At 39.4% G+C, this 13,091-nt stretch overlaps 1 protein-coding gene across 1 annotated transcript in view; it reads right to left on the bottom strand.

The window, feature by feature from the left end:
* Zgrf1 (zinc finger GRF-type containing 1) overlaps positions 1-13,091 on the bottom strand; it is a 62,780-nt gene that overhangs the window by 16,539 nt on the left and 33,150 nt on the right. The window contains exons 14-17 of the mRNA XM_021196235.1: positions 9,099-9,242; positions 6,189-6,303; positions 3,583-3,845; positions 1,391-1,550 (exon numbers count right to left, since the gene is read on the bottom strand). Coding sequence (XP_021051894.1) covers positions 1,391-1,550; positions 3,583-3,845; positions 6,189-6,303; positions 9,099-9,242 — 682 coding nt within the window. The remainder of the gene's footprint in view (positions 1-1,390; positions 1,551-3,582; positions 3,846-6,188; positions 6,304-9,098; positions 9,243-13,091) is intronic.

The raw sequence follows: 13,091 nt of genomic DNA, 5'->3' as shown, positions 1-13,091 counted from the left end.
AGAGAGAGAGAGAGAGAGAGAGAGAGAGAGAGAGAGAGAGAGAGATTAAACAAAAAGCAATATTTATAAATAATCATGGATTTTTAAAAAACATAGCTGTTCCTAATGTGGAACTTCAGATAAATACTAAATATAAATACTAAATTATTGGTAGGTATTCTGTACTTCCTTGGCATTTAAAAACTATAGTTACATACTATCTGTGTATCTGTGCCATGCCAATTTGGCACACATGCGCCTCCATTCACAGGCTTGGCAGCAAATGCCTTTGCCTGTTGATCCATGTCAGCAGTCCTTACTGGCAATTAAAAAAAAACAACCGAGACAATCTAGACAAAACCTACTACAGTCACGCAGTCTCCTGTACTCTATCACTATGAGGGTCAGAGGCCAGATCCAGGGTCAGAGAGAGACTGTGTCTCAGAGTAATAGGAAGATTGATAACGTAGGACACGATAGTCTTCTCTGACTCTATACATGTGAAGGTGTGCATTTCTATCATGCACATATATATACACAGAGTAAATTAAAATTTCTTTTTGTATTTACTTATAATATATTGCTACTATCTTCTTTGTGTCCCTCTTATTAAAATAAAGACATAACTTTCATTGTTCAACTATGTTAATGTGTTTATACAGATGCATGAGCAAGAGAATAGCATATAATTGCCATTCTTATTTTTCTAAAGATTTATTATATCTAAGTACACTATAGCTGCCTTCAGACACACAAGATCTCATTACAGATGGTTGTGAGGCACCATGTGGTTTCTGGGAATTGAACTCAGGACCTCTGGAAGAGCAGTCAGTGCTCTTAACCTCTGAGCCATCTCTGCAGCCCAGATGCCATTCTGAAATGGCAGTTTCTGGGATTTGACTTTAGCCTACTTGTGTGATAGTAAACTGAAGCCTCTGAGAAGAAGCAGTGGCACAAGCCCCATGGTGCGTGTATGAGTCTTCTGCAGAGAATCTTAGCAGATGCCTGTGCGTGGGGTGGCCTCACTTACTGCATAGCTAAGGAGCACTGAAGGTGGAATAACAAGCAGCAGGCAAGCCTCCTTTTAGTTCCAGAGGAAGACAGTACCCCATCAGTCCAAGATGCAACCCCAAGAAATGCCTTTCAAAGGAATGCTCGGGGCTCACAACAGACTCCCCTCACCCTACAATGCACTTCCAGCCCTACGTGTTCTTGGCCAAACTTGTATTTTATAGGGTTATTCCATCTTTATCCAAACTGTCAGATAAATGCACAGTCAGTAGTTAAGAAGTTAGACTATTACCACATCATAGCTCTTGGGTCAGAAGTGACAGCCTTGCACTCTTGTCCGGCAGCAAGCGTATGTACAGACACTAGGACACAGTCACTTATGTCCACTTGCCACACTTACCCAAGAAGCACTCTGTCAACAGCTACATTAGTAGAAGAAGAAATGAGGACTTTCCATGGCCTTGCATTTCCAACTGTTCCAGAATCACACTTTTCAAACAGCTCTACCAAGAACAGAATCACCACAGCCAACAAATAGCTTTTGCCTGCTCCAAAAACACCTAAGACATCATAAAAACTTTTATGAATGTACAAGCAGTATTTTCTCTATCTCACCCACCTTCACTTAATTAGTTAATATGTTCAAAATCAGAGTGTCCATCTACTATGTGCAACACAAGAGAATAAACAGATGACGCAGTCAACAGGATAAATCAGAGGTAAAGAGATAATGATAACAGGGTAACAGAGCAGAGAAGGGAGACGATTTATCTCGTTGGACAGAAAGGCTTTCTATAAAAAAAGAAATAACAAGCTGTGTGGCAGTGGTACATACCTTTAATCCCAGCAGTCAGAAGGCAGAGGCAGGCAGATCTCTGTGAGTTTGAGGCCAGCCTGGTCTACAGAGTGAGTTCCAGGACAGCAAAGGCTACACAGAGAAACCCTGTCTCAAAAAATCAAAACAAACCCCTACACATATGAAGCAGATATGCAGTTTGGTCTTCATGTGGGTCCACTAACAACTGGAGCAGGGGTTGCCTGCCTTTGGATCCCTTTTCCACTAGCTGGGCTGCCTTGTCTGGCCTCAGTGGAAGATGATGGATTTAGTGCTGATTCAACTTAATATGCCAGGGCAGGTTGGGGCGGGGGCAGTGGGAGAAGGGAAGGGAGGTGAGAGGGTGGGAAAAGGGTGGAGGGTTTTTGTTTGTTTTTTTGTGGTTTTTCAAGACAGGGTTTCTCTGTATAGCCCTGGCTGTCCTGGAACTCACTTTGTAGACCAGGCTGGCCTCGAACTTGGAAATCCGCCTACCTCTGCCCCCCCCCCTGCGTGCTGGGATTAAAGGTGTGTGTCACCACCGCCCAGCAGGGTAGAGGGCTTTAATCAGGATGCAAAGTGAATAAATAAATTATTGAAAAAAAATTCCCTCAAAACAGAGAGGGGGAAGAGGGGAGGGAGAGGAAGAGAAAGAAAGGAAGGGAGAAAGAGGGAGAGAGAAAGGGAGAAAAAGGGAATATAGAATAAGGAGAGAGGGAGAGAAGAGGAAGGAGGGAGGGAGGGAGGGAGAGGGAGAGAGAGAGAGAGAGAGAGAGAGAGAGAGAGAGAGAGAGAGAGAGAGAGAGAGAGAGAGAGAAAAGAAGTAAGTCTCCCAGAATCACATACCCAACTGTCTAGAGAAAGTCAGTTAAGCATTTTGAAAGCACTTTCAGAAATTCCCACGGGTATATGGCAAGAAGGGAAGCTCAGGGGGAGGCAGAGGTGTGTGGATCTCTGGGAGTTCAAGGCCAATCTGGTCTACACAGTGAATTCCAGGACAGCCAGGCTTACATTGTCTCAAAAAAGGATAAATTGTACCTCTACTATGGCTAAAAATTTTAAATTTCTCTTGAAGTTGGCAAGCAGACACTACTGGATTTTAAACACCAGGACTGACTTGTCCGAGCGTGTGTCATAGAAAATGCCATAGGTCTATACAAGAAAGGTGGCCGGGCATGGTGGCGCATACCTTTAATCCCAGCGCTCAGGAAGGAGGCAGAGGCAGGCAAATATCTTGAGTTTGAGGCCAGCCTGGTCTACAGATTGAGTTCCAGGATAGCCAGGGCTACACAGAGAAACCCTGTCTCGAAAAAAACCAAAAACCAAAACAAAACAAAAAAGAAAGGTGAAGGTAAGTTGGAGCAAGCAGCATAGCCAACACAAACGTCTGAGGCCACGCACTGTGCGCCATCTAAGCACTCTACGTAAACTGAACCATTTACACATCCAATCACATGAGTGTGCGCTCCTCTAAGCACTCTACGTAGACTGAACCATTTACACATCCAATCATGTGAGGTGTGCGCCCTCTAAGCACTCTACTTAGACTGAATCATTTACACATCCAATCACATGAGGTGTGTGCTACTTTTAATGCACATTTTACAGAAATCAAAGATAGGAAATAAGTCACCTACCAAGATCACACAGCTAGAAAAGGATGAAGCCAGGATGTAAAAGCAGAGTTCTGATTCAGGATGCTACATCCTTACCCACTAGAAAACCCCAAAAGAGCAGAATCACCTATAAACATTTACATAATGTCCAATGTCTCTTACCATGAATGACTGTGATAGGCAGGGAATGGCGGAAGGACTCCAAGGCATCTTCATCACTTCTTTGGGATGCCATCATTTGAGCTATCTGAATTAGTGCTGTAGCTTGATCCTTGTTCAACCTGTGTACGTTAATAAACTCCCTAGCTAACTGCAAGGTCGCTTCAAGATGGAGGAGTTCCGTTTTTGTTTTAATGCTTGTAATGGCTGGTGGGATAAATTTTCTTTTACTTACATTTTTATTGCTAACTGTAGCTGACTGAGACCTAGTGAAAAGAGCATTAGAAACAGTTAGGAGTTTTGAAATGTGTGAGTGGACTTATTCATGAGTTAGCTTTCACTTTACAGCCCTCAGGGAAAAAAATTTGGAGGTAACAAATGGATAGGCTTTAATCTGGAGGGTGCAAGAGAACTAATATTTACAAAATAACCACTATCCGCTGGCATGAGTTTAAGTAGTTTACACATTAATTTATATACTCTTTACACCAAAAGAATTACCCCAAATAGAGATATATAAAATTGAAATGTTCCCACAAATTCATGGTGCTAACGTAGGCGTTAGATAATTAACATAGCTGATACTTCAGGCAAACTTACAATAGGTAAATGGATTTTACTGTTATTTAAAATATATAAAAAATGAAGTTAAAAGGTTTTTTAATTTATTTATTATTATTTTATTTACATTTCAAATGCTATCCTGAAAGTTCCCTATATTCCCCCCCCCCCGCCCCTGCTCCCCTACCCACCCACTTCCACTACTTGGCCCTGGCCTTCCCCTGTGCTGGGTCATATAAAGTTTACAAGACCAAGGGGCCTCAAAAGGTTTTTTTTAAAAAAATAAAAAACTAGAGTTTTATTGTGGCAAAGAAAAGGGTATGCTGTAGGACAGATATCCAAGTTGGAAGGTAGGAGCTGGAAAGGTCACTCAGTGGTAGAGGACTTGTTTAGCATGAACAGGATTCAATGCCCAGTGCAAAAGTACCACACTTTTCTCATTTTAATGGATTAAGTATAAATCCACTTCACAGTTATTTTAATTCATTCATTGACTTAGTAAGACAGGATGTCTCATGTATGCCAGGTTAACCTGGAACTCTCTAAGTAGCTGAAGATGAATTAAATTCATGATTCTCCTGTCCCACCCCACCTCCACAGCGCTAAGACTACAGGAGTCTATTACCACAGTTGGTTAACACGGTACTGGAGATGTAACCTAGGGCCTCCTGGATTTGATAGAGTGAGCTGTAGCCTAGCCCCATTTCTCACATTTTAAAAAGGAGCTTCGGTGTTAGAGAAATTTAAAAGTGAAATACAGGTATTAGAATGAAAATAGTATCAACATCTACACTGTAAAACCATCCTTTTGAATGTTAAGTCTGATGCAGCATTAAGATACAGATAAGGGGCTGGAGAGAAAGCAAGCCAGGTAAAAGCACTGGCTGCACTTCCGGGACACCCAGATTCTATTCCAGAGCCCACATGACAGCTCACAACTGACTGTAACAACACTTCCAGGGGATCCAATAACCTTTCTGGCCTCCCAGATGCCAGACACACGAATGATGAACATACATACATACAGGCTGAACACCCATACACAGTAAAAATCCATACAAATGAATGAAATTTTGCACAATGAGGCTGGAGAGATGGCTCAGCAGTTAAGAGCGCTGGCTGCTCTTCCAGAGGTCCTGAGTTCAATTCCCAGCAATTACATGGTGGTTCATGACCACCTACCTATAAGGGAATCTGATGCCCTCTTCTGGCATACAGTAGTACATTCAGACAGAGCATTCATACATTAAAAAACAAAAAACAAAACCATAAATAAACTTATTTTTAAAGAAGAAAGTGTTCTATAACACACTAGATTTTTTTTAAAAAGGTACTATAGTAATCCTTTTCAAAGGTACCCCTCCCCTCAATAAAATGAATTAATTTCAGAACTGGTGAATGACAACAAATAAACTGGTGAAAAGGAAGTAATAAATATAGTTTTCTTCCCTTTTATAAATGTTATTTATTTATTTTTGGTGCTAAGGATCAAACCAGAGCCTCACACATGCTCACAGCATTCTACCATTGAGCCACATCTGTTTTATGCTTGATTTCTAATATACAGTAATCTCCAAATTTAAAAGGTAATTAAAGTTTTGTTGGTAAATATATTTAATATTTTGTTATTGTACTTTCAGTTACCACTTGAGCTGACAAATTTTTTGTTAGCTTGATACAAGTTGGCATATGAGAAGAGGGAACCTCAATTAAGAAAATGCCTCTATCACATTGGTCCATGGGAAAATTTGTGGGGCATATATTAATGTGGGAGGGTCCAGCTCACTATAGGTGGTACAACCCCTAGGCAAGGGGTTGCATAAAAAGGCAGACTGAGCAAGCCAGTATGCAGTGTTCCTCCATGGTCTCTCCACTTCAAGTCTTGCCTCCAGGTTTCTGCACCGAGTTCCCTTGGAGATAAACTCTAAGCTGTAAGATGAAATAAACTTTTTCCTCCTAAGTTGCTTCTGATTATAGTGATAAACAACAGAAAGAAACGAGGCCTCCATAATATACTATCAATGATGCAAAGATTAAAAATGACTTACATTGCTAACAGGTCTGGCATTAGTGGAAGAGTAGCTGGGTTAAAGTAGTCCTGAATGTTCTGCAGGGTTGTCAGCTCTGTGCTGGCATTACAAACCAATAATGCATGGACTGTCACTACAGAGACAACGTAGAAAATGAGTGTTAGAGGTAAGTAAAACCAACACAAACTGATCAAATACCCTTATACCTCAGAGGTTATCTTCTGAACTAGTCAGATGGCACGTTTTTTTTAGGACATGCAGAGGTCTTTATGCATCTATCTGTTTATATTACTATGCTCTCTACTCATTCATTTTGTGTGTGGGTGCTCATAAACTGCATAACTGAAATCACACTTGAACTCTGTCCAGTAAATACAGGACAGCGCCAGTGCAGGGCACTGCTTGGAGCAGCAATTCTCTTCCATCAACACAGTGCTTGTGCTGTACAAGAGTGTTTATGCAGTTTTTAAACTTTCTTGTATTTCTCTGTTAATCATTTATTAAAACATATGGAAAACAGAAAGCTAGAATGCTAACATTGCTAAGAAAGCATCTGTAACAAACACTAAAACGTCCACATGAAAAATGGGTGTTAACTGGTCTCTAGTTAGATTCATACTGGTTGGCTAAGTTCATTCACTGAAAAAAAAAACAAAAAAACAAAAAAACAAAAAAACCAGTTGAGTATAGTAGAGCACACCTTAAATCCTAGCACTCAGTAGACAAAGGCAGATGGATCTCTGTGAGCAGGAGGCCAGCCAGGCTCACTAAACAAATAAAAATAAGGGGAGAAAATGAATAAGCCATGTATGCCTACATTTCTAGCACTCCAGAAGTGGAGGCAGGGAAACTTCTGTGGGTTCATGGTTAGCCTGGTCTCCACAGCAAGATCTTCTCTCAACCAAAACAAAGGGGGTTGGAGGGAATGGAAGGTCAAAGGTTAAAAACATGAAATACTAAAATCATTAAATTCTGTGTCTTTAGTTCATGATAGACCAAATTCGACTGTCAGAAATAGAGACTGGGGACTGGAGAGATGATTTAATGGTTAAGAGCACCGGCTGATCTTCTAGAGGTCCTGAGTTCAATTCCCAGGAACCACATGGTGTCTCACAGCCATCTGCAATGGATCTGATGCCCTCTTCTTTCATATAGGCATGCATGCAAATAAACAAATAAAATGCATAATAAGTAAATCTTAGGAAGAAAGAGAGAAAGAAAGAAAGAAAGAAAGAAAGAAAGAAAGAAAGAAAGAAAGAAAGAAAGAAAGAAAGAGAAAGAGAAAGAAAGAAAGAAAGGAAGGAAGGAAGAGGTTGAGATGTATGGAGCAGTCTCAAGAAGCCTCCAGATTCATAGAAATAGATGGAAGGAAATTTACTAAAGTTAAATGCCAGCAAAATTTGTAACTTTCTGTTTGAGACAAGTCCATAGTCCAGGCTGGCTAAAGATTTCTTCACTAAAAATAAATAAATAAATAAATAAATAAATAAATAAGGTCGCTAATCTTTCTTCATAAAAATTTCTCTGTACTAAAAATACATACATACATACATACATACATACATACATACATACATACATAAAGGTCGCTAATCTTTCTTCATAAAAATTTCCAAGAAGGGCTGGAGGATGGCTCAGCAGTTGAGTATTTGTTTCTCTTCCAGATAGCCACACCTGGATTCCCAGCACCCACATGGCAGCCCACAATCATCTGTGAACTCTGATGCCCTGTTCTCACCTCTGTAGATCAGGCATTCATGTGTGGCACAGAAATACATGCAGGTAAAAGCACTCAGACACATAAAACTTAAGTATATCTAAAAAGAGAACTGAAAATAGGTTGAGTATTCTCAAACTCAAAATCATATTCTTTAGAATCTCAAATCTCTAAGAACTTCACAATGTAATGATGCACTCACTGATCACTAAATATACTTTCAAAGACCAAGAAAATTAGAACTCATGTAAATAAAATTATGAAAAATGTTTTATGTCTGAAGTCTATATATTTTTTAAATCAGGTATATAGTATATAAAATTCAATTTTAACCAAATGCTAAATGATAGTTTAAGATTTCTTTTTTATAAAGATTTACTTTTTTATGTGTATAAGCAGTTTTTTTCTGCATACACGTATACTGCATGTATGCTAAGTGCCTTTGATGATCAGAAAAGGGTACTAGATCCTCATAACTGCCATTACTGATCATTGTGAGCCATCGTGTAGGTGTTGGGACTAAACCTGGGCCTCTGCAAGAGCAACAATTGTTCTTAACCACTGATTCATCTCTCCAGCCACTTAAGGTTTCATTATATTGTTAGCCTTAGAGGACCTGAACTGTAGAAATATTTACAAATTCTATTTTCATACATGTGTTAGCTTTATGTCAACTTGACACAAGCTAGGAAGACGTAACTTCAAATGAGAGAATGTTAATACTTCACTGGGCTATCCTGAAGGCAAGCCTAGGGGGGCATTTCTTGAATTTATAATTGAAGTGGAAGGGCCCTGGCTACTATGGGCAATGCTATCTCTGGGCAAGTGATCCTGGTTGTAGAACAAAGTAGGCTGAACAAGCCATGGAGAACAAGCCAGTAAACAGTGTTCTTCCATGACTTCTGCTTTAGTTCCTGCCTCCCTGGTTCCTGTTGTAAACACCTGCCATGGCTTCCCTTGATGATGGAGTATAACCAGTAAGCCAAAATAGACCCTTTCCTCCTCTGCATTGCTTTTAGCCAGTGTTCTGTCATAGCAACAGAAACAATACATATTTTCAGTATCATAGTACATACAACATTGGAAACTGGAGACGGGTGCTTTTCATTGGCTTTAGTAAACAATTCCACACACATCATTCTTGCTCTTACTGCCTCCTGTGCCTGTTTTTCTGTTTAAATAGAGATTAGGGTAGGCATAATGGTACTTACTGTTGGTGGGCCAATTAGAAGGGAAATAACCTTTCAAAGGCAGCAGCTCCACTTCGTTGCCAGAAGATGGCCCAAAGAAGGCACTGCATGCAATGAAAGTATCTAGTTTGAAGTCTAGGGTTTTTGAAATAACCCAAAGATCACCTGGAAGGACAAACATCTTTAAATTCCAGCTTTACTGAGGTAGGTTTGAGCAAAACAAACAAACAACTCTAGTTTGGATGTTTAACATGGCGTTTGGGGTAGCAGCAGAAATTGAATGCTTTATGTACGCATTCTACAGCTATACTACAATTCCAGCCACAGCAAATTTTGATATATCTTGTATGATGATTCCCATAATCAAGCTAATTAATATCCATCTCCTGACATGGTTATTTCTGTATGCATGGTAAGAATCCTTAAGATCTCCATTTTTTGCAAACTCCAAGTACACAGTACATTATGATTGATTATTGTTACCATGCTGGATATTAGACCACTAAAACTCACGACAGAACACCCATATACTCATATAGCTACTGACATATACATAAAATAAAAATATATCCTACAACAAGTATTGATTGTGAACATGCTCATTTATATATGTGAATGCAAGTGAGTGTACACCACACTGTACGAACGGAAGTCAGGGACAACCTTGGGGCTGGTCTTGCTTTATACCGTGTTTGAGACGGAATCTTCTTAGTATTTTTTCCCACCAGGTTATCTGGCCTAAGCTTCTGGTGATTCTCCTGTCTCTACCTCCCATCTCTTTGTGGTAGCCAGCTCTCCAGACCTTATACAATACTTTTAATACTTAAAAATATATATATAAACGCAAAGTATTTTCTCTGATATGTAACTGTCTACTGGTGGTATCATGTCAAAAAGTAGCTGTCATAGCATTTTAGAATTCAGCTTTTCAGACAATAGACCTTCAACCTATTCTTTCAACCTATCAACATAATGTTATTTCATTCAGAAAGTATTGCAACAAATAAAGCTACTGATCAACCTCAAGAGTCAACTTAATGACACTGTAACAACAGTAACTCCTCACTTACTTACCTGTACACTGTACCTTAACTATAGTGCTTGTTTTGATACCATCAGCTGGGAGGGAGGCAGTTAGGAGACAGTGAGGGACAGAGTCTGGGCAAATGGGTAAGGCATATGAATGTTTTCCATTACTTGTATCAATTACCCATTTTTTAGAAGTAGAACAGTATTTAAAAGAGCATAGAAAGGAGACAAGGGGACAAGGAGGTAGCTCAAGAGGTAAAGGTGGTTACAAACAAACTCTTGTTGGGTATGGCATACATCTTTAATCCCAGCAGCCCTTGGGGAAGCAGAGGCAGCGGATGTCTGGGTCAAAGCCTAGCCTATCTACAGAGTTAGTTCCAAAACACCCAGAGTTACACAAAGAAGCCCCATCGCAACAAACAAACAAACAAACAAACAAACACCAACTGCAAAGAGGTGAGAGTGCTTGCTGGCCAAGCCTGATGGCCTGAGTTTGGTCATCAGAGCCCATGTAGAAAGCTAGGGGAGGCGGATTATGTCTATAATCCTACAATTCCCATGGGATAAGATTCTGGGTAGCAGAGACAAAATAGGTTAAAAGCTCACATATACAGCACAGCAGCAGAAAAAAGAGGCCTCTCGAAACAAGGTAGAGGAGAACTTAAAAGTTGTCCCCTAATGTTCACACAGGTACCACAGCATGTGTATGCCTCCCTCATAAACACACAAAAATAAATTAGTCAAATCATTTTTTTTAAAGGTAGGATGAAGAGATGGTTCAGACATTAAGAATACTGACCACTCCCCGAGATGGCCCCAGTTCAATCTCCAGTATCCACATGGCAAAACACCCCCAATTTTTTTTTTTTAACTTTTATAATTAAAAAAGAGGAAGGGGCATAGGAAGGTATGGTGGTACACACTTCTTTTTTTTTTTAAAGATTTATTTATTTATTATATGTAAGTACACTGTAGCTGTCTTCAGACACTCCAGAAGAGGGAGTCAGATCTTGTTACGGATGGTTATGAGCCACCATGTGGTTGCTGGGATTTGAACTCAGGACCTTTGGAAGAGCAGTCTGGTGTTCTTACCCACTTAGCCATCTCACCAGCCCGGTGGTACACACTTTTAATACCAGTACCTCTGAGACAGAGTCAAGTGGATCTGTTAGTTCAAGGTCGGCCTGGTTTACATAGCAAGTTCTAGGCTAACCAAGAGTATATAGTAAGACCCTGTTTCAAAAACAAATAAAACAAAATAGAAATAAAGAAGCATAAGAAATAGTAAAATAAACAAAAATACAAGTCTATTGAAACATACAAATTTATCAATCATAATAAATCTAGTTAATTGAGCTTAATCTATAAATTTTCCAACAAAGTTATAACAAATAGGTAGAAAGTATAGCTTATCAAATAAATATTAGTAACAATAAACCTGATATATAAAACATTTTAAGTAAAGAGTATTGTAACTGAATAATCTCTATATCATGAATTTTTTTGTTTTGTTTTGTTTTGTTTTGTTTTGTTTTGTTTTGTGAGACAGGGTTTTTCTGTATAGCCCTGGCTGACCTGGAACTCACTTTGTAGATCAGGCTGGCCTCAAACTCAGAAATCTGCCTGCCTCTGCCTCCCAAGTGCTGGGATTAAAGGCTTGTGCCACCACGCCCGGCCATGAAAATGTTTTAATTTACCAAGAAGGTAATAACATAAAACATGTTTCTATCTGATGAAACTGCTTTAATCTGTAAGATTCAATGAACAAGAAAAAAAATGTGTGCCATAATAAAAGAATTCAACTCATTCTCCTTGACTGCCCATAGCTAATTAATATCTAGGCAGACAACACTAGATGTGATCTAGCACTTGAAGAACTTTGCAACCAACAGCTACAACAATATATATTTCTCATGCACTAAGCCATTAAGAAAACCTTGAAAGTTTGGATGGGGTGGTGCAGGTCTGTAATTCCATGACTCAGAAGGCTAAATAGGAACATTGAGGGCTCAATTTATAGTGAGACCCTGTCTTAAAACAAAAACAAAGACTCTTACTAATTTTAAAAAGTGATAGCATAGGGGCTGGAGAGATGGCTCAGTGATTAAGAACACTGACAGCTCTTCCAAAAGTTCTGAGTTCAAATCCCAGCAACCACATGGTGGCTTACAACCATCCGTAATGAGATTTGATGCCCTCTTCTAGGGTGTCTGAAGACAGCTACAGTGTACTTACATATAATAAATAAATCTTTAAAAAAAAAAAAAGTGATAGCATAAAAACTATAATCTTTGCCCATAAAACAAGTCTAGCAATTAGTAGTAAAAGCATAAAACAGAAGTTCCTAAAGTCTGAATACTAAAGATTGTAATAACCTACAGGTTGAAGATGAAATCCAATGGACAATTTAAAACAATTATGTAGGGAAAATCTCTGGTGTACTGTGTGGAAGCATCACTTGTCAATAAAAAGCTGAGGCTGGATTTGAAGGTGGGGCATCTGGCAGAAAGAGAGAGGAACTCTGGGAAATAGAGGCAGAAAGATTCACCACCTGGACTTGGAGGGAACTGGACATATGAAACTGAAGATAAGTAACCAATTACACAGCAGGCATAGACTAGTATAAACGGGTTAATTGTGTTACAAGCTAGTCGAGGAGCAAGCATAGCTTAAGGCCTAGTAATTTCTTAAAATAGAAGCCTCCGAGTTGTTATACAGGAACTGTGGCACTATGGACATCAGTTTGGAATGCTAAGATAAAGATGTATGTAACATTTTCATGGCCTACTATGCAACATTTCCATTACAAGAATTATATCCAAAAGAAACTCTTCCATATCTACAAGAAAATATAAAGCTCCTTACAGCATACCCAGCTGTATCTTTTCAACATACCCAGCTGTGTCCTTAAAACATACCCAGCTATATCCTTACAGCATACCCAGCTGTGTCCTTACAGCATACTCAGCTGTATCCTTACAGCAT

The sequence above is a fragment of the Mus pahari genome, chromosome 4, assembly GCF_900095145.1.
Source record: "Mus pahari chromosome 4, PAHARI_EIJ_v1.1, whole genome shotgun sequence".
In the NCBI taxonomy this organism is placed as follows: Eukaryota; Metazoa; Chordata; class Mammalia; order Rodentia; family Muridae; genus Mus; species Mus pahari.
The sequence above is the reverse complement of the archived record's forward strand: the minus strand, read 5'-3'. Positions and strand labels throughout refer to the sequence as shown.